The 18,423-nt window shown below is 43.4% G+C and overlaps 1 protein-coding gene across 5 annotated transcripts in view; it reads left to right on the top strand.

Moving 5' to 3' along the window:
* The window catches only part of UNC13B (unc-13 homolog B), a 123,255-nt gene extending 109,146 nt beyond the window's left edge, over nucleotides 1-14,109 (top strand). For 3 of the 5 annotated variants that reach the window (XM_054178624.1, XM_054178623.1, XM_054178625.1), the window contains 6 exons: nucleotides 4,091-4,171; nucleotides 4,551-4,698; nucleotides 7,552-7,608; nucleotides 10,081-10,173; nucleotides 12,000-12,159; nucleotides 13,335-14,109. In XM_054178624.1, coding sequence (XP_054034599.1) covers nucleotides 4,091-4,171; nucleotides 4,551-4,698; nucleotides 7,552-7,608; nucleotides 10,081-10,173; nucleotides 12,000-12,159; nucleotides 13,335-13,620 — 825 coding nt within the window. In that variant the 3' untranslated portion in view covers nucleotides 13,621-14,109. The remainder of the gene's footprint in view (nucleotides 1-4,090; nucleotides 4,172-4,550; nucleotides 4,699-7,551; nucleotides 7,609-10,080; nucleotides 10,174-11,999; nucleotides 12,160-13,334) is intronic. The other 2 variants (XM_054178626.1, XM_054178628.1) reach the window with 1 other exon arrangement.
* Nucleotides 14,110-18,423: the final 4,314 nt, after the last annotated feature.

An 18,423-nucleotide genomic window follows, 5' to 3' on the forward strand; every position in this document is an offset into this window, starting at 1 on the left:
AATTGTATGAACTGTTGCTGAAATAACTGTTGCTTATGGAAGAGAGCCTGTGTCTGGAAATTTCTTTCTGCATGGGCTCTCTTTACAGGCGAGCCGGCATTTAGCAAGAAGGCTGTGTCGATGTGTTGTGACAGTGCACGGCGTGACAGTGCATGACATGTGGCACGCATGTAGTAATGCTCCATCGTAAGACAACCAAGCATTAATTCACTGGTCACAACAGGAATGGTATGGCAATAGCCATGCTGTGTAACATTCAAATTGCACTTTTTTGTGGTTTGACTTCTGATACAAAACAGGTATTGTACAAGAGGGTCTCTAATCTGGAGTGTCACAGTGCACACACCGTTACATAGAACACAGAACTGAACATGAACTCTGTCTTAGAGCATGATCAGGGGAATCTTCACTCAGCAAAAGCCATTCTCTGAAGTGATTAGTGTAATTTCAAAATGCATTTGTCTTTTCCCATAATTATTTTTGTGTGTGTGTATGTATGCACTTACTGCAGCTGTCTTTGTATGACTATATTTCATGTCTGGTAGATACATTTTACATAAGTAGGTTTATGAGCCAGGACAGCACACAATTATTAAAGCTAGTGTTTGTTAGCATTCCTCGTAAGTGATCTGGTCATGCACGTTTGTCATTAGATGCACATGCTGTTCTCCAGCTGTATTCTGAGGCTGGTACAAAGCAGTTAACAGTGACATAGCATAAACCTGCAAGTGTGGTTCCTCAAGGGAATAGCTTCCACACATGCTGGAAGACAGTCTCGTGAATTCCCACAGTCAGATGCTGTCCTTCCTGGTGAAACAGTGTCTGCCAAGGATTGCACTTCCTATGATGCTTCCTGCGCTTACAGTGCTCTGCATCACTTCCATGGAAGGTAGGGGTAGACAAGTTTGTAGCCAGCCTGGGAGAGTGGGAGCTGAACCTCCAAATGTGACTTCTTTTTCCTGGGAGTCCTCTTTCCCCTTCAAAACATCCCCAAGAGCCCTGCATTTGGAGGAGAAGCAGTTGCCATCCCTGCCTTCTGCTGCACACTCAGTGTCAAAGCTGGGAGAGCTCTGAATTTGCTCCATTTCTTCTCCTAGGTCACAGGGTCAGGTTCCTGCATAGATGACTGTGAGTTCCTGTGGCTTGCTTGTGTTCTCAGGCACAGCCAGTGACATCACTGTTATCTTTTATGACTTTCATACGGTCTCATTACTGGAATTTCTTAATATAGACAGGCTGCCTTTTGCCACAAATTAATTGGAAGCTTTGCCAGCTTGCATTTGCAGAGGTCAGATGAAGGCCATTCCTCAGCACCAGCTTTATCCTCTGTTCAGTTAATGTAAAGCTTATCTTCAGTATCTCTGGTCTGCATTTTTAGAAATACATGTAACCATGCAAACCAGACAAGTCCTGGTGCATGTTCAAGGACTTTTTTACGTGGCAAGAGGGCCAATACACAAGTGTGAAAACACTCTGCCACCTGAATTTTCTGCAGAACTTCAGTTCTGTGAGTTGGTGTGAGCTGACATTGCACCCAAAGGTTTCCAGGAGAGTAAAGATGTTACAAGAGTGTAAGTCATTTGGGTCTCTGTAAGCATCATGGATATATTGTTGGATTTTTTTCACCTTCTATTTTTTTTCAGGCACATATGAGCAAACAGGGAAGGCATGAGGAAATGGCTTTTCAGAGCTGCACTTCCTGTGCATTTTGCTGTTCAACTATAAGTCAGCAAAAACTATGGGAAGGATTTTAAAGTTTATTTGTCTTAAATAGAATAGCAGGAACAGAGCCCTAGTGAATCAGATAACTCAGCTGAAAACTGAGACTGACAGACCTGACAAGCACAGGCACTTGTCCTGATGACAAATCAGTTTCACTGAGCATTTTAAAATGCTTAGAAAATCAACCATAGGCTTGACACCTTGGTGCCAAATATCTGCCTCCCATTTATTATCAAACTCTTTCTGCTCAGTTTGCTTATTAGCCAGCAGCTGGAGCAGGAAACAGCAGCCTTCTTTCCCAAGATCTGCCCCCAGGGTAACTGTCTGAGCTCTGACCACTCAGGTTCTTCTGACAGCACCTGTAGAGAATGCAGGGATGAGTCTGAGCGACTTAGGAATTTGGTTTTTTAATTTATATTTTTTTCAACTACTTCTGCCAGAAGTTGCATAATTATTTGATGTAAGTATTTGTGGCTTGCTCCTAGCTAGCAATCTGGGAAGTGCAGGGTAGCACTCTGCAGTCCTTTATTGGAATAGTGTGGGATTTGCAGAGGGCAGGTATGCAGGGGAATGACAGCTGTGGGCTCCTCTGTGTGTAGGTGCAAGCATTACCAGTCCAGTCACTGGGCTATTTTTGCATAATGCATTGAAGTACATGGCACTGGGAGGGTCCCTTAGAAAGCAGTGAGGTGTTGCTGTGTGCTGACAGCATGAGCAGCAGCAGGGTGACCGCTCAGAGTGGGGCTTAATGAGCTCTTTAGGTGTTTAAGAGAAAAGTGATGACCATCTGGTTTGTGTCAAAGTGTGTGGAATCCGGCAGACAGATCTAGAAAGTCATTTCAACAGACATGAAAGTCACTCTGCCTTGGAGTCACAGCAACCCTGACTAAACTTGCCTCTTCCATGAGCGTGGCCTTGGGCTCTGACTGATTGTGCACTTAATGTGACTGTCAGACAGAGAAAAGGATGTTTTACTCTCTGTGTACTGAAGTGTGAAGCCACATCATCTTCAATTGAATTACTCCAAGCTCATGAAGAAGGGGAAGGAAAGCCATTGCTCCCCTAAGGACAGCTTATTGAAACAGAAGATAAGTTGCAGCTTACAGTGTACTGTGCCAGTGCACGTAGGTCCCCAGACCAGCATCATCCTGTGTAGGGGAAAGAGGCAAATTGAGGCATGTCTTTATTACTCAGGAAAGTGTGTTGCAAACTTGTCCAAAGTATTACTGCTTGAGAGACATCTTCTTTACAGTTTAGTACAGTACTGTGCAAAGGTATTAGCTAGATGTCTGTGAGAAGCATGGCAAATGCCTAGCACTTCACCTGGAGTGCAGTGAGCCCCATCTCCATCAGACAGGAGATGGGTCATGGTTGATAATGAACAGGAACAGCACCAGGCAATGTGAAGAATCACCAGGATTCAGGATGGTTTATCAGTGTGAAATGCACACATTGAGTGATGCCACACACTAAGCCTGCTTTACTCAAAGACAATTTAGTGGATGTGTCTCCTGGAAATTGTCTTTTATCAGATGTTTAAAGTAGGGATAAGCAGCCTTGGCTTGATTTGCCAGCGTCTTTTTAATGAATGCTTCAGCACCAAGCTGCAGTCAGTTGGCCTGATCCTCCAGCAGCTCAGTTAGAATTTGGATTTATGCAAAGCTTTGACTTCCTAAATGTGCCATTTCCCCCTGAAACCTAGACTAGGCACCAGACAGAAAGAGCTTAGTGAAATACCAAAGGATGTCACATCCTTGTAGTCTGGCAGGGGTCTAGTAGGGCTATCCCTTCCCAAGGGATTCTTGGCTCTTCACTATTGGAGATTGTAGGCCTTAATGGGAACAACAACAAAGACATTTTCTAGAATGTGTTGTTTGGGGGGGTTTTGTGGTTTTTTTCTTCCTCTGCATGACCAATGTGAAGAATTAGTGACCTTTGTAGATGAAAGAATTAAGAATAAAAATCCACAAAAACCATATAACAACTTTCCCCAGTATCTGATTCTTGATTCCTTGGTTTAGGTAATGTTTGAGAGTTTTGCTGTGGCTGTTCTAGAATAACAGGTAGCAAGCAGACATCTGTTTGGGTTATCTGAGAGACAAACTGTGATTTTACGTTACTATTTATTTCTGTTGGGTTCCTTTCCTTATTTCCCTCTTCTGTTCTTGCAAGAAACAGAGAAAGTGGGTTTATTTTCAAGTTAAGCTGTAGTAAGTGGCTCTGAAAGACTCCATTAAGCATTCCTTAAGCAGCTGAATTAATGCTTTGGCCGCATAGGTACAGTATGAATCCACAGAAACTGAGTGGGAATTCCTCTTGGTTCAGTTTCTGACAGCATACTCATGTCAAATGTAATGGTTGTTTGCAGGATCATATGGTGAGAGAAGAAACTAGGAGTCTCACTCCAAAGCAGTGTGCTGTTTTGGATCTAGCACTGGATACAATCAAAGTAAGTGATTCCATTTATGTTTCTGTCTTTCCCTTGCTCTATCCCAAATACTATTTGGAAGAACAGTGCCTGCCCCAGTTCAGGATGTGGCAAGAGTGTTGCTGCTGTTAGTGATAAAGTCACTGAGTGAGCGATACTGCCATGTATATAGGCTCAGGTGACTGACATGTGCAGGGAACCAATTTATTTATATGTAAGTGCCTTGGAAGAGGAAAGCCATGGGCAGATGGTATTAGTTGGTCTAGGAGCTGCATTTTCAATGCAGAAGCTGTTTTGTGAAATGTTCTATCTTTTTCCCATCCACACACACAATCACTTTTAAACGCTGATTACTGGCTGCAAGCCTTCCTCAGTATTTTTCCCATTTCTTTTTACTCAGCAATATTTCCATGCTGGTGGGAATGGTCTGAAGAAAACTTTCTTGGAGAAGAGTCCAGACCTGCAGTCACTTCGATACGCACTCTCTCTCTACACTCAAACCACAGACACTCTCATCAAAACCTTTGTCCAGACTCAGACAGCTCAGGGTAAGACTCTTTTGTGCTGTTGGCAAAGTTTGATAGAGCTGTCTGCTCTGTTTGTAATTGCTCTGTCTTGTACTGCCAGTTTGTTGAGTATTTTTGGTAGCAAATGTTTCTGGAAATGTGACAGTTCAGAGCTTTGGAAATGGGAAGGAGGGAAAGGGGGTCATTTCCCACTCAACAGCTACATTTTGCAAGAGCAGAAATACATGAAGCATAAGGCCTGGGGTGTTTATGAGCTTCCCCCCCCCCTGCAATTCTCACTTAACAGTCACGTTTCGTGAGTTAATATGGGCGGGTGCCTTCAGTGACATTTGAAGTTACTGTACTGAGACATACACAGTGGTGTGAGAGACCATTTCGGCAAGACACCACCACCACAGAAATGCCTGTGCCACAGGCCAGCTGCCAGCAACCTGTGTAGTCCTAAGGCTGATTGACAGCAATGTAATGAGTCACAGAGCTGCACACTGCCTGTAAAAGAAGAAATCTCTTAGGAGAGCAACAAAGGCACTGTTCTGTCTGCAGCCAGTACAGGATATGTGCAACCTAGATGATTAAAAACCACTACAACATATTAGTGTGAACTGCTGGCATGAGTCACCTGAGTTCTTTGGTAGCTCTTGGGGAAGGCACAATAATAGTGTTATTTAATTGATTTGTAAAGGGTAAGAAGTTAATTTTCTCTGTCTTTCGTTGCTTTCATGTAAACATCTCCAGACTGTTGTAGAGAACAATTTGGTCTCTAGTCAGGGACCTTCACTGGCTGAGTACGAATCTCAGTAATCTCAGGAAGAAGGGACAAAGGCTGTTATAGATTAGGTCAAAACCAAAACTGATATTTTAAGTTTTCAGGCTGTTTAAATACAAGCTTGGGATTGTCTACTCCATCTCAGCATCAAAAGTCATACAACTCTGGGGTTGGGGGGGAGGGGGAGTGTCTTTTTCTCATCTGTTGGCTTGGGGTCCATTTTCCTTTAATCCTTCCAAGCCTATGAGAACTGACAACCCCACAGGCTGTACTGATGTTGTCGGTGTGCTGTCACACTGAGCCCTGAAATTAATGGCAATACCCTTCCTAGACAAGAAGCTTTTCCCTCATGTGTGAAGGAGTCTGCTCAATACTGCAGTCCACAGCCACTGGAGAAGACTTGATGGGGTGCTTGGTGCCATGGGTTAGTTGTTTAGGTGGTGTTGGATAGGTTGATGGGTTGGACGCGATGATCTTAAAGGTCTCTTCCAACCTGGTTTATTCTATGTATTCTATTCTAAAGCACTGAGAATGCTTGAGCAAAACCATATTTGTTTTCAAAATGAAAAGTTAAGTGTAGTTTTCGTGGGCTAAATCATCCTTGCCTTTAGCAGCATGATTTATTCTTAAGTTGGAATATATTACATTGAAACAAGTAACTTAGCTAGTCAGTACCTGCATTTGAGAGAATGGTCCTATTGCTGCGTCCCAGCAGAGCAACGATGACATCCAGTGGCCAGAGAGGCCAAAGACTGCAACATCCACAAGGGAGTCCAGGAACGGGGCCGTTGCCATTAGAGTTACACAAAACACTTTGTGATGGGAGGAACTTGTGTACCTAGTGTGTTTTCAGCCTTTGCTGTTCCATGGCAGATGTTTTCCATTGTATATCCAGACTGTGAATTGAAGCTTGTTTCTACATGGATCCTATTCCATTGTTGTGTTGAGCTAAGATACAAGGGTGTGTGCAGCACTGCTGTTCTATGCTCTCTGCTAGTCAGGAGAGTTTAAATTTAGTGGAAGAATATGTTCTGTTGATGTTGCACAGTGGCAAATTCAAAGCTAATCTAAGGAAGCAGCTTCATGCAGTGCATGATTTGACTAGGAAACTGCTGAGGGCAGGTGTTCAGCAGATACACAAAGGTAATTGAACATCATCTAAGATCAGCAGGAATACACTGGGTTGTCACAGAAGTTATGGGGGGAGGGATTTTTAATTATATATATTTTTTCAAGAAGCATAAAAAGAATGAAGCTCTAGCTTTAGAACAGAAGATGCCCTCATTACAAAGTCATTGATAATGTCTCATAACTCTCTGGTGGCATTTCTTTGTGCCTTGTATAGCCACTTCTTAGGAGATAGGTACTAGACATAGTAGGCCACAGAGCTGGTCCAAATCAGCATCTTCTACATTAGTGGGCTTCAGAGATTAGGACCCTATTGGGGCATCAAAAGCCTTGCATTATGCTACCTAATATTTATAGGATCAAAGATAGAATATCTCTGAGAAAGGTATGACTTGCTGTTGGGATTTGCTCTAGAAAAGGAGAATGCATGGGTGCACTACCCCAGTAGATTGGTGTGAAGATCTGATCATGCTTTGAAGGGACAGCACTAGAATTTACATCTAACATCTGCTTACTGGAACTCCTTGGCTGATGTTTCCCTTTGCATAAGTAAAGCATCCCACAAGCCTATGGAGGAGAGAGATGCATGCAGATCTGTTCAAGCTTTTGCCTCTCTTACTTCACTGCTCAGTAGCTGCATCTTCCAGTTTGTGAGGTATTTGTCACCCTAATTTTCTTACTGAGCAGGCTTCTGTAGCACTTTGCTGTGAAATGTTTGCAAAGTTGGATCATAGCTTGCAGTTTAGTTATGCCAGCACAAATTCTGGTCTTGCTTTAACTCAGACAATCCCTTACTCACAGACATCCTTCCTTGCTCTCCAAAGCCTGAGATGGTGCGGAAGACCTAAGAGGTTATTTTGCCTATTAAGAGCTAGAATGTTTGTCTTGTATTTGTTTAAGTGACACCACTAATTGGATTATAATTCATGCTCTTCTCTCTTTATCCTGCTTGCTTCTTGCCTTTTGAATTCATGTCTCAGTGCATGATGGGAAAGGTATTAGGTTTACCGCTAATGAGGACATTCTTCCTGATAAGGGTATGTTCAAGACTAATGTTGTTACCATAACAACATTAGCCCACTGCCTTGCTTTTGAAGTCATCTTGTCCGTGCTCAGAAACCTTTTCCAGAGACCCACTCCCAGTCACTCCTTGTAGAAGTGGACTTTCACCGAGTGCTTGCATCCCACATGCAGAGCCACAGGTTGTGTGGTTTAGAAGTCTGTAGCTTGCCTGAAAGCCTGTCCCTCAAGCTTGAGATTTATTCATGAGATATGAAAGCTGTCTCAGAAGAGGACTGTTTTTGAAGAGATGCTACAGACTTGTTCCCCTACCCTTTATCATGGGCTGTGTATTGCTTGTTTCAAGTTTAGACTTGCATGCATATGGTCTGCTGAGAGGGGCTACTGTCATACATGGTTGTGCACTCAAGGCTATGGCCGAGCTTGAACCATCTGGCTTGAAGGGGGGTAACTAAAAGTCTGAGTGCTCAGGAGAGCCCTGAAAAAATAAGTCTTGCTGTGTTTTATTTCTTAGTTTAATTTTATCTTAGGTGAAATACCTCTGTACCCCATTGCACGAGCTCAGTTCTGCAGTTTCACCTTCCAGTATCACAATACCAATGAGACTTCCATGTCAAAATTTAATTCTCCTTGTCCCTAAATGTGCAAGCATGTATATGTGTGCAGTTATACATGCTCAGAATAGTTTTCACTGTCTGTCTGCAAAGGGGTTTTTTTGTCTCTGAACATTTCAGTTAATAGAACAAGATCCTTATAGGAAAAAGACAAGAATGAAGGTTAATTTTTTTTTTTTAAATTTTTTATTTAAATATCTAGATTTTGTCTCCCTCAAAGGTGATGAAATGATTCCACTGTCATTCCTCTGAAGCATCAGTGTCTTCTTTTTAGCCTGTTAACTACACTGAAGTCCTGGGTATTTGGCAACTGATGTTACTGCAGGTGTGGCCTGACAAGTTTGTTATATACTGTTGGTAATCTTGTATATTCCCCTGGCAAATGCCATCAAGTATAAGCTGCACCCTAAAATGTGTTACATCAATAATTAAGTATACCTAGAGCTCTGTTTTTATATACAGGCAAGAAGGAATACTGTCCTTCTAAGCAGGGAGAAAACAGTACCTTCAGGGTCATTTACAGATGTTTCAGCCTACAGGCTGGTTGTTGTGCTCAGGTTAAGAAGAAGACGCTACCCTGAGATAATCATTTGAGATTCTGTTTTGTTTGCTCAGATACTTTTATTTGTGTATTAATGTGACTTTTACTGCCTACAGTTCTGGGCCATGTAGCCCTCAGAAAACTGCACAGATTAACTCTTAACCTCTGGGTTTTAAATGAGACTTTCTGCTGCCTGCGGACTGCTCTTGTGAAAGTCGGCATGCTAGATCTATCTAACCAAAATGTTTGTTTAATGATACCCTTCAAGCTCATTATCTTGAATTTCAAACACATCAATTCTTTCACCTAATAAGATGTCTTAACCTCAAAATTGACAAAATAACACTGCTGTTTATAAGGACTCAATTACCCTGTAGGTATCCCAGTTACAACGGCATTGCTAATTGCCAGCCTGAGGTCAGACAGTTATCAAAGAGAAATTAAAATCAATCTCACTGTCTTATCAAAGAGCTCATTTTCATTTTGCAAAGCAGTCTTTATTCTGTAATTTACATTATATCTTGACTTTCCTACCCAGAAAAATGTCATTTCCATGTATTGAATGATAATTGGAATTAGAAGTTCAAAAGTTTTAAGTATCATGATGCATGAATTGAATGACATGTTATCTTTTCCTCCATGAAGCTACATCTTGTTTTCTCCCTGGCTAATTGATGAAAGGAAATAAGTATGCAAGTTATGAGTGCTTCTTTCTCACTGTTTCTGGTGCACAACAGTGAACAGGTTCTCATTATCCTCTGAAGGGAAGCAGATAGGCAGTCAGGGTGACAACTTTTAGCTGTTGTACAACGTGGAAAAAGGTTCTTGGAGGGTGAGACTGCACTATGGCTCTGTGCAAATCACTAACATCTCTTGTCTATTTCCGCCCCCCCCCTAAATTTCCTTTCTGCTTTTGTATTGCTCTGGGGTTTTACCTCCCTTCTTCCCTGAGCAGACAGGAATGCTGATGCCCACCACTGGAATGCCTGCATGTGCACACAATAGCTTGGCAGGAACCTCTTGAATTCCTTACTTTCTGTGAGAGTCCATTGTCGAGCTTTAGGTCATTTGTTTTTTTTAAAAAACTCTTACTATTGTTCTCCACAGGATGCAATTTTTGTGGTGGAGTGGAAAAATGTTACTGTTTATGCATATTGAGCCTGCAGGTCTGACGTTATCTTGCACTAATGTTACATTATTGGTGTTGACTGAAGAGCTAGGTATGGAAGGAACACAGTGAAAATGCTGTCTTGCTTTGCTGAGGCCATAAACCAAAGGCAGGTGCCAATAATAATCCATGCATGCATGTGGGGGTGTCAATTTTCTTCTAACAGGCTCTGGTGTGGATGATCCTGTGGGTGAAGTGTCCATACAGATTGACCTGTATACCCACCCAGGAACCGGTGAACACAAGGTCACAGTGAAAGGTACGGCAAAGCACGTTTTACTGCTCAGGTGCTGTGACTGTGTTGAGGCAAATCCCTGGCTGGAAGCCGCTGTGTTTCTGTGATAGTTCCTAGGGTGCGAACCGAGAATTGTTTTCCCTGTTTCACATCAGGAACATGTAAAGAAACAGCAAATGAGCTTGTCCAGCCAGTGACAAGGCAGTGTACAGTGCTGTTGTTTATTGGCAATGATACGTGAAACAAACAGAAATCAGATGATGACTCTCAGCAGGCGCCACCACAGCTCAGCCTGTGCTGCAGACAGTGGGGCAGCATGACAGCGTGAGGTTGTGAAACTGCTCAGTGTAAACTGAGAGACTGCAGAGCCACAAAGAGTTCAGAGGCTTCTCTCCCCGGTCCCGAAGGCCACATTGGTCCCTGAAGACCTGCTCTGAAAATAACCCAGTGATTCATCCCGGGCTTCCTCTTCCTCCTTCGTCTCCTCTGCTTGAATGCAGCATACTTAACTGCTTTAATTTCCTCTAAAGATCTATATAAACAGCTCCTCAGGCTTCTCTTCTGGCTAAATCTACACTGCAGCACAACAACTGATTTTCAGAGCTATTTCCGGTGTTTCAGACGGTTCCCTGCAGTGGCCTAAGAGAGAATGAGGTTCTGCAACCACCCACATCTCATGGGCCTTTGTTTATCTTACCTGCAGTCTCATCTTGCTTTTCAGCAGAGACCTTACTATCAGCCCCTAAAATGCCACCCCCCACCCCTCCCTTTTTACTTACTGACCTCATCCCACACATGATGTAAATGTAAGCACCAAACTGGAAGAGCAGCCTGCCCAAAGCTGCAGGAATGTCTGATGGTTTTGGACTCATTTCTTGACTATTTCTTGTATATTGCAAAGTTTAAGTGCTGTCCCAAGCATTAAATTCCTTTCACAGCACTTAAACTAGAGCAAAGAAGCTTATCTGTCACAGAATCACAGAAACGTTCAGGTTGGAAAAGACCCTCAGGATCACCAGGTCCAACCAATAACCCTACTCTACAAGGTTCACCCCTAAACCATATCCCCAAGAGCCACATCCAGATGACCTTTAAACACATCCAAGGTTGGTGACTCAACCACCTCCCTGGGCAGCACATTCCAATGCCTGACCACTCTTTCTGTGAATTTTTTTTTCCTTAATTTCCAGTCTAAGCCTACCCAGTCACAGCTTGAGGCCATTCCCTCTTGTTCTGTCACTAATCACCTGTGAGAAGAGACCAGCACCAGCCTCTCACAATGTCCTTTCAGGTAGTTGTGGAGAGCGATGAGGTCTCGCCTCAGCCTCCTCTTTTCCAAACTAAACAGCCCCAGCTCCTTCAGTTGCTCTTCATAAGATTTATTCTCCAGGCCCTTCACCAGCTTCATTGCCCTCCTCTGCACTCACTCCAGCACCTCCACATCTCTCCTGTATTGAAGTGCCCAAAACTGGATGCAATAATTGAGGTGTGGCCTCACCAGAGCTGAGTACAAGGGGACAATCACCTCCCTACTCCTGTTGGACACAGCGCTTCTGATACAAGCCAGGATGCCATTGGCTTTCTTCGCTACCTGAGCACACTGTTTGCTCATATTCAGCTGCTTGTCAATTAGAACCCCCAGGTCCCTTTCTGCCAGACAGCTCTCCAGCCACACTTCCCCAAGCCTTTGTATAACAAAAACGTTCTGCTCGTGTGTGTTGGGATGCTGGCATGTGCTAATGAGTTGGACTGCATCCTCTGAAAGAATACACTGAAAGCAGAGCAGAGTGCAGAGGTGTCCAGAGCAATGGGAACAGCTGTTTAAAACACATTGTGTGACTCTTTTCCAGTTGTGGCAGCCAACGACTTGAAGTGGCAAACATCTGGCATGTTCCGTCCGTTTGTTGAAATCACCATGATTGGGCCCCACCAGAGTGACAAGAAGAGGAAGTTCACAACCAAGTCAAAAAGCAACAACTGGGCTCCCAAATACAATGAAACTTTTCACTTGTAAGTGTGGAAAAACAGTCTGGGGATCTGACATAGCAAGTGCAGATGCAGAGGACAGAAAGGGTTGTCCAGTGTCCACAAACAGCCTGCTTAGGGCCCAAAAGACTACATGAGCCATCATCTTGGTCAAGCCTTTGGTGTCTTGGCAGGAAAAGCTATTTTATGGGAGATTTGGTTGTGGGTGGGATGCTGATGTCTGTTCCATACCAGCAGTGTCCTTTGCCTACCTTCTGAAACACATCGTGCGTCCTATGAAGATATTTTGCTGTGCTCTGCCATTTTAATGAACTTTGTCTATCTTACTGGTAGAGTGAGGCTAAAAGTTCATCACATATTTTTAGTTCTTTTAATCTTAATGCTGTATTTTTCCCATCTTGACCTGTGAGACATGCTTTCTGAACTTGTTGCCAAGGATACAGCCCTTGAAACTGGTAGTAAGTCGCGCTGCTAAAATGCAGTCTTTCTCAACACTCTCTTACTTGTCTTTCATTATTACAAAGGCATCTTCCTTCTTGGCGTGCCCAACAAAGGGAACTACAGAGCAGTGCTCATCCAGATGTACAGTAAGAATGAGAGGAGAACCACAAAAGACTGTAAACATCTTGAGGGAGAGCGACTGTGCATTTGATTTTTCCTCAATGTGAGGAAAGGCAGGCCTCCCCTAAGTGAAGGGATTTTATCCCTTCTCTTTTCTTTGTATTTTATTTGTCATTTTTCTTCTCAATGCCAGGAAGGTTGGGGGTGTATTTTTATTAGCTTTTATTTTACTGGAAGGCTCTGAATCTTTTAACAAAGACTTCATCTAATCAAAGTACACATTACTGAATTGAAGCAACTCTCAGACGTTTAAAGGCATCTGAGCTGAAAAATCTATTAACGTAGCTTTAATGCTCTCCACTCCTCTCATTTCACAGTTTAGCACACACGCACAGATGTGAAGGCAACTTGATAAGGGCTGTTTGTTTTTTCTTCTTAAGTGGCCAGGTTGCCTTTATCAGCTGTAAATCAGCAAAAATGCCCATACACAATAGGTTATACTTCTCCCTCTCTGACCAGGGTTTTCTGTATAAAGGACTTGCCTGTGGCTCAGCTGATCAGATGCTGAACCCTTCATTTTGCAGAGGAATTTATGCATTCTGAGAAACTGTGAATAAACTTCTTGTGTGTGTTTTCAGCATACTGGGGAATGAAGATGGCCCTGATGCCTATGAGCTCCAAGTCTGTGTGAAGGATTACTGCTTTGCTCGGGAGGACCGAGTACTGGGGATAGCAGTGATGCAGCTCAGAGACATAGCAGACAAAGGAAGCTGTGCTTGCTGGTGCCCCCTCGGGCGCAGGATTCACATGGATGAGACTGGACTTACAGTCCTGAGGATTCTGTCTCAGAGAACCAATGATGAAGTTGCCAGAGAATTTGTGAAGTTGAAATCTGAATCCCGCTCCACAGAGGAAGGCACCTGAGCTGAGCTGTGTAATTTTCCCTTTTCTCTTCTGCCTTGTGCCAATATGTGCAAGTGTTCAACAATTCTCTTTTATCGATTACAAAAGGTTTTTTTCCATGTTGTCTTTGTCCGTTCCGATAGCGCACGTGTGCTGTGCAGGAAACAAATCCATCAATCTGATGTGAATTATTTATTTTTCAGTAGCTGGGTAAGACACCATAGAGAATGAGGCAATCTCTTCTTATTTATGATGCAAATTCTGCTTTGTGTATATAAATTATTTTATATTGGAGGCTGGGTATGCTGGGTTTTGTTGATATGCAGCACTGTGATTTTATCCTCTGAAGCTGGCACATGTTAAAAAGGTTTTACATAATCACCCCATGATACAAACACACAACTGTGTGGAAATTGGGAGAAGAATAATGATGGTGGGGTTTTGGCAGAGCACAGTTCTCTCGTTCAATTTGTGTGCTGTGGAGCTTCCACGGGATCTTCTGTCACAGGTTACACCGGTGTGATACGCAGACATCTCAACGTTGGCCCAAAAGAGCAGTTGCAAACCAGTCTGAGGATACACACGAAGTGAATGCTGTGACCGTGGATGTGTTGCTGTGAGCATGGGCAAGACCGGTGGGACAAGGGCATAAGATCTCCTAATGAAGGCAACACACCAGGAGCAGGCTGCAGCTGCCCTGCCATTGTAATTAGATGTTGTGTCTTGGAGAATATAAATCCCCCACCCCTGCCCCGTGCTGCTGAGGATCAGCATCACCATGGGGGTGCTGTAAGCTGCTGAACTCCGCCAGTCACACTTAGGCTACTGTGACTGACATAGTAAGGAAGGGAACAACTTTAGTGCCACGAGAGATAACATGGCTGCTATGTACTTTTTTTCCACTTAAATATTCTTTTCTTCCCTCTCCCCCCCTTTTTTTCTGTTGATATAGGGTTAGACAATTTAATATTTGCAGGCTTTGTGTAGCATTTTATTACCCTGGAGTAGCTGAGACAGTTCCTCACTATGAACTCGGAAATGATGGCTTGCTTGGGAGAGAGCAGCTCATCTCCCCTCTGCAAGCGCTCAGTCTGGAGTGCTGATCATGGGACAGCAGGTCCATTCGGTTCTAGTCACAAAGTCCCTGTTGGCTGTGCTGCAGTTGATCCATGCTGATTGTGATTAACCTGTGATTTCATCATGCTACTGAAAATATTTTTGCACTGTCTTAAAGAAGCATCCCAGTTTTGTTTTCTTGCAAAACAAAACACTGTCCTGAGCAAAGTGATTGCAGGGAAGTCAGACTTTCTGACTGAAAATTCATAAGCAGGAAGGCCTGGAGCAGTGATTGCTCCTGAGGTATGTTTCTTGGAGAGTCTCTATTGTTTTTTGGGGATATTTTTGCTGTTTCCAGCTGCCCTTGTGCTCTGGAAAGTGCAGCTGGAACAATCCAGTCCTTGCCCATAAAGTACTGTAATACTGTCAATAAATTCAAGGACTGCATACTGAATGACTTTTTTTTGTTGTTGTTTTTTTTTTTTTTTTCCTTTTTCTATTTTCTCTGACACTTTTACAGCTGTACAATACAACTCCTGTATTTCATGAGCCTGCTCACAGAGTTCTGAGACGGCACATCTGCTTTGTTGTTGTGCATGGTGTATTGTATTGACGCTCTTCGAAGCTCCACACTATTTGTCATGAATTTGAATCATTGTACGTGCCATTGTTAAGAGAACTGTTAGTACAGTCTTTAATAAACTCTTTTAGCAGCAGTTGGAGTTGTCTGTTGGAGTGTAACTGTAGCTGGGTTTGCTAAATCACACACGACAGAACCGGCTTTGTGTCTTTGCAAATATCGCTTAGTACGTCGACGTTTCGTTGGCGCTGTAAGTGCCCAGCAAGGGGTATGAGTCAGACAGTCCCCTGTCCTGCACAATACCTCTGTCTTGGACATCTTTCCCTAAAGTTCTTGCTGTCTAGTAACACACTGAGATGCCATAGAAAAGTTTTGAGAGTAACTTCAGTTTCTCCTATCTGACCTTTAGTCAAGTTTTCTTTGTATTCGGGCAGCCTCATGAATGTGCTGAATGGAGACGCTCAGGCAGGCAGTAGGACACTTCACAGATAATGTAAAGAAAAGTGATGACACAACAAACTTGATTCACAGCTTTCCCTGTGGCAGGAGAATTAACACTCTGTAGGTAGTATTGAGGAGAGATGAAAACATCAGCTTTCATGGTGCCAAGTGAACTACTGCCCCTCCTCGTTCTTTGGAGATGCTGTCAGTTACCAGCAGGCAAGCTCAAATAACTTGGAGACTCACATTTCATGATAATGGGGGTCACTGAATCGTTGTGATCAGAGATGACGTCTCGTCCTTAGCTAGCGTACACCCAGCAACATGAGGAACCCCGCTAACTCTCAGTCCAGCTTGCAGCTCTATTTCTGTTTCTGGCTTCAGCATGGGGAATTTACTGAGCTTGGTGGCACAGCCTGTGCAATGTGTTCTTCAAAGCCCCAGTTCAGTACCAGGGTAGATGGTACATGGGTGTGCTTGTTTGTTAATCATTTCAGCGAGTGCTGCAGTGGAGAGAAAATAATAAAGAAGTGTCCAAAGGAGAAGTACTGCCTGTAACCATGGGGAGGAGGCCTGGGCTGGTCAAGAGGTCTGTCTGTTACTCATAGAGCCAGAAACCCAGCACTCCTGAATGCAGTGTTTATCCAGCACTCTGCTGCTTCTCCTGTAAAACGTTTGACTTGTAGAATCAGTTTCCATAAGCGTTGCTTTGTAACATGTTTGTCTAAAGCCATCTGCCCATCTTGCCTGCTTTCTTTGGTTCACTCTCATTGTGACACTTTCAGATGTTCCTTCCCGACTGAAAAAATCTTCAGGCTCAAGTTCCTCAGACCTTTTCTTCTGCGGCAGCGGTGCCCTGTTGTGGATGTGGCTCTTCAGTCTGTCTGAATGCTCCTCAGAATTACAGCTGGGTATTACAAAATTGTAGAATTGCCCTGGCCAGAAAAGACTGTTACGATGAGTCCAACTGTCTACCCAACACCACCATGCCCACTAAACCTTGTCCCAAAGTGCCATGTCTACACATTTTTTAACACCTCAAGTGATGGTAACTCCACCACCTCCCAAGGGCAGCCTGTTCCAATGCCTGACTACACTTTCAGTACAGAAGGTTTTCCTAATAGCCAATCCAAAACTCTCATGGTGCAACTTGAAGTAATTTCCTCCTCTAACCCTTCTCTTCTCCAGACTAAACAATTCCAGTTCCCTCAGTTGCTCCTCATAAGACTTCTTCTTCAAACCCTTCACCAGCTTCTTTACCCTTCTCTGGACCTGCTCCAGCAATTCAGTGTCCAAGTGAGGGCCCAAAACTGAACACAGTATTTGGGGTGTGGCTTCAGGGAATGTATGGAGCACAGGGAATGTATGGACTATACAATGTGTGTATTACATAGACATATAATAACAAGTTAATCATAGCATCATCAGCCTTGGAAAAGACCTGTAAGATCAAGTCCAACCATCAGCAGTACCATGCCCACCAAACCATGTCTCAAAGTGCCATGTCTGTATTTAAATGAATAAGTAGAGTACATACTTTGTAAACATAATACATATATACACACACATTTATATATGCACGTGTGTGTGTGTATGTATATGTATGTGCATGCTGGTGTACCTGGGGTGGAATTGGCTATCCTGAGTCAGAAAAGGCTGTTTCATGAACATCACGACAAAGATGACAAGCAGCAGAGCGTGGTAAGTTGCCTGCTGTTGCCTCCATCCTGTTTGTAGAGTGGAGTGACATTGATTTAAGGTGAGACAGGAGAAAGGAGAGAGTTGGGGGTGGATGCTATAGGCAGGTGGGTGATCTGCCTGTGGTCTGTCCTTGCCTGGGGGCTTTCTGTGGGCTCAGTGAGAAGAGCAAGGTGTTTTCAGACCATGAGACCATCTCATGCAAATTTTGCCTCAGGACTAGCAACAAGCAGCTGTGCAGTGAAGAGTAAGAACAAGGTAAACTAATGATACTTCCTTATGATGCATTTTATGGTGATGGTAATTTTTAACTTGGGGGAATGTTCCAGACTCCATAATTCTTCTTTAGTAACTCCTAAGCTATCTTTCTTCCATCCCATCTTGAACCCCTACAAAGGAGCTTCATGAATCTATAAGCTGCTGCACAAATACATATCTTCCTTTGATTTGAATCTGGTTCTAACTAATTGAGCTTGATGCCCTCCATTTTTCTGTTCAGAAAGATGTAGGAGTGGTGGTCCTTCCCATCCTTTCCTTCACAACGGAGATCCTGCAGACCTCTGTTACATCCCACCCTAGTTACTGCTCTTTTGAGGTTACAGTGTCCCAGTTTGTTCAGTTACCCCAAACTTTTAGTAATCTCCTTCCTTGAAACTTTTCACTTTGTATGGATTATTTCCACGATGTGAGGACCAGGAAAATGCATTAAAAATGTAAACCAGCTTCCAGGAGCTATAGTGTTCTGAAAAATTATTTCAGGCTGCCAGTATCCTGCTGGGAAGAGCAGGGAGCAGATACACTGCCAGACCTCCCAGATGACAAGGGAAACCTTTTCTAGGAACCCAGAAGGGGAAGTTCAAGAGGTTGCTACAACTTGGGAAGTCAAGGCTACTGAGAACAAGCCTGATAAAGAAGCTGACCTGCTGCGATTTGGTGGATAGGGGAGAGCTGTTAACAATCCTTTCTTTTCTGGCCTTTATTTGAAAGCATGAGATAATTTTCTAAAAGTGGAGAGACAGAAAGCAAGCCTGACTTTTGGACTTAACAGA

This window comes from Dryobates pubescens, chromosome Z, assembly GCF_014839835.1.
Source record: "Dryobates pubescens isolate bDryPub1 chromosome Z, bDryPub1.pri, whole genome shotgun sequence".
Taxonomy (NCBI): Eukaryota; Metazoa; Chordata; class Aves; order Piciformes; family Picidae; genus Dryobates; species Dryobates pubescens.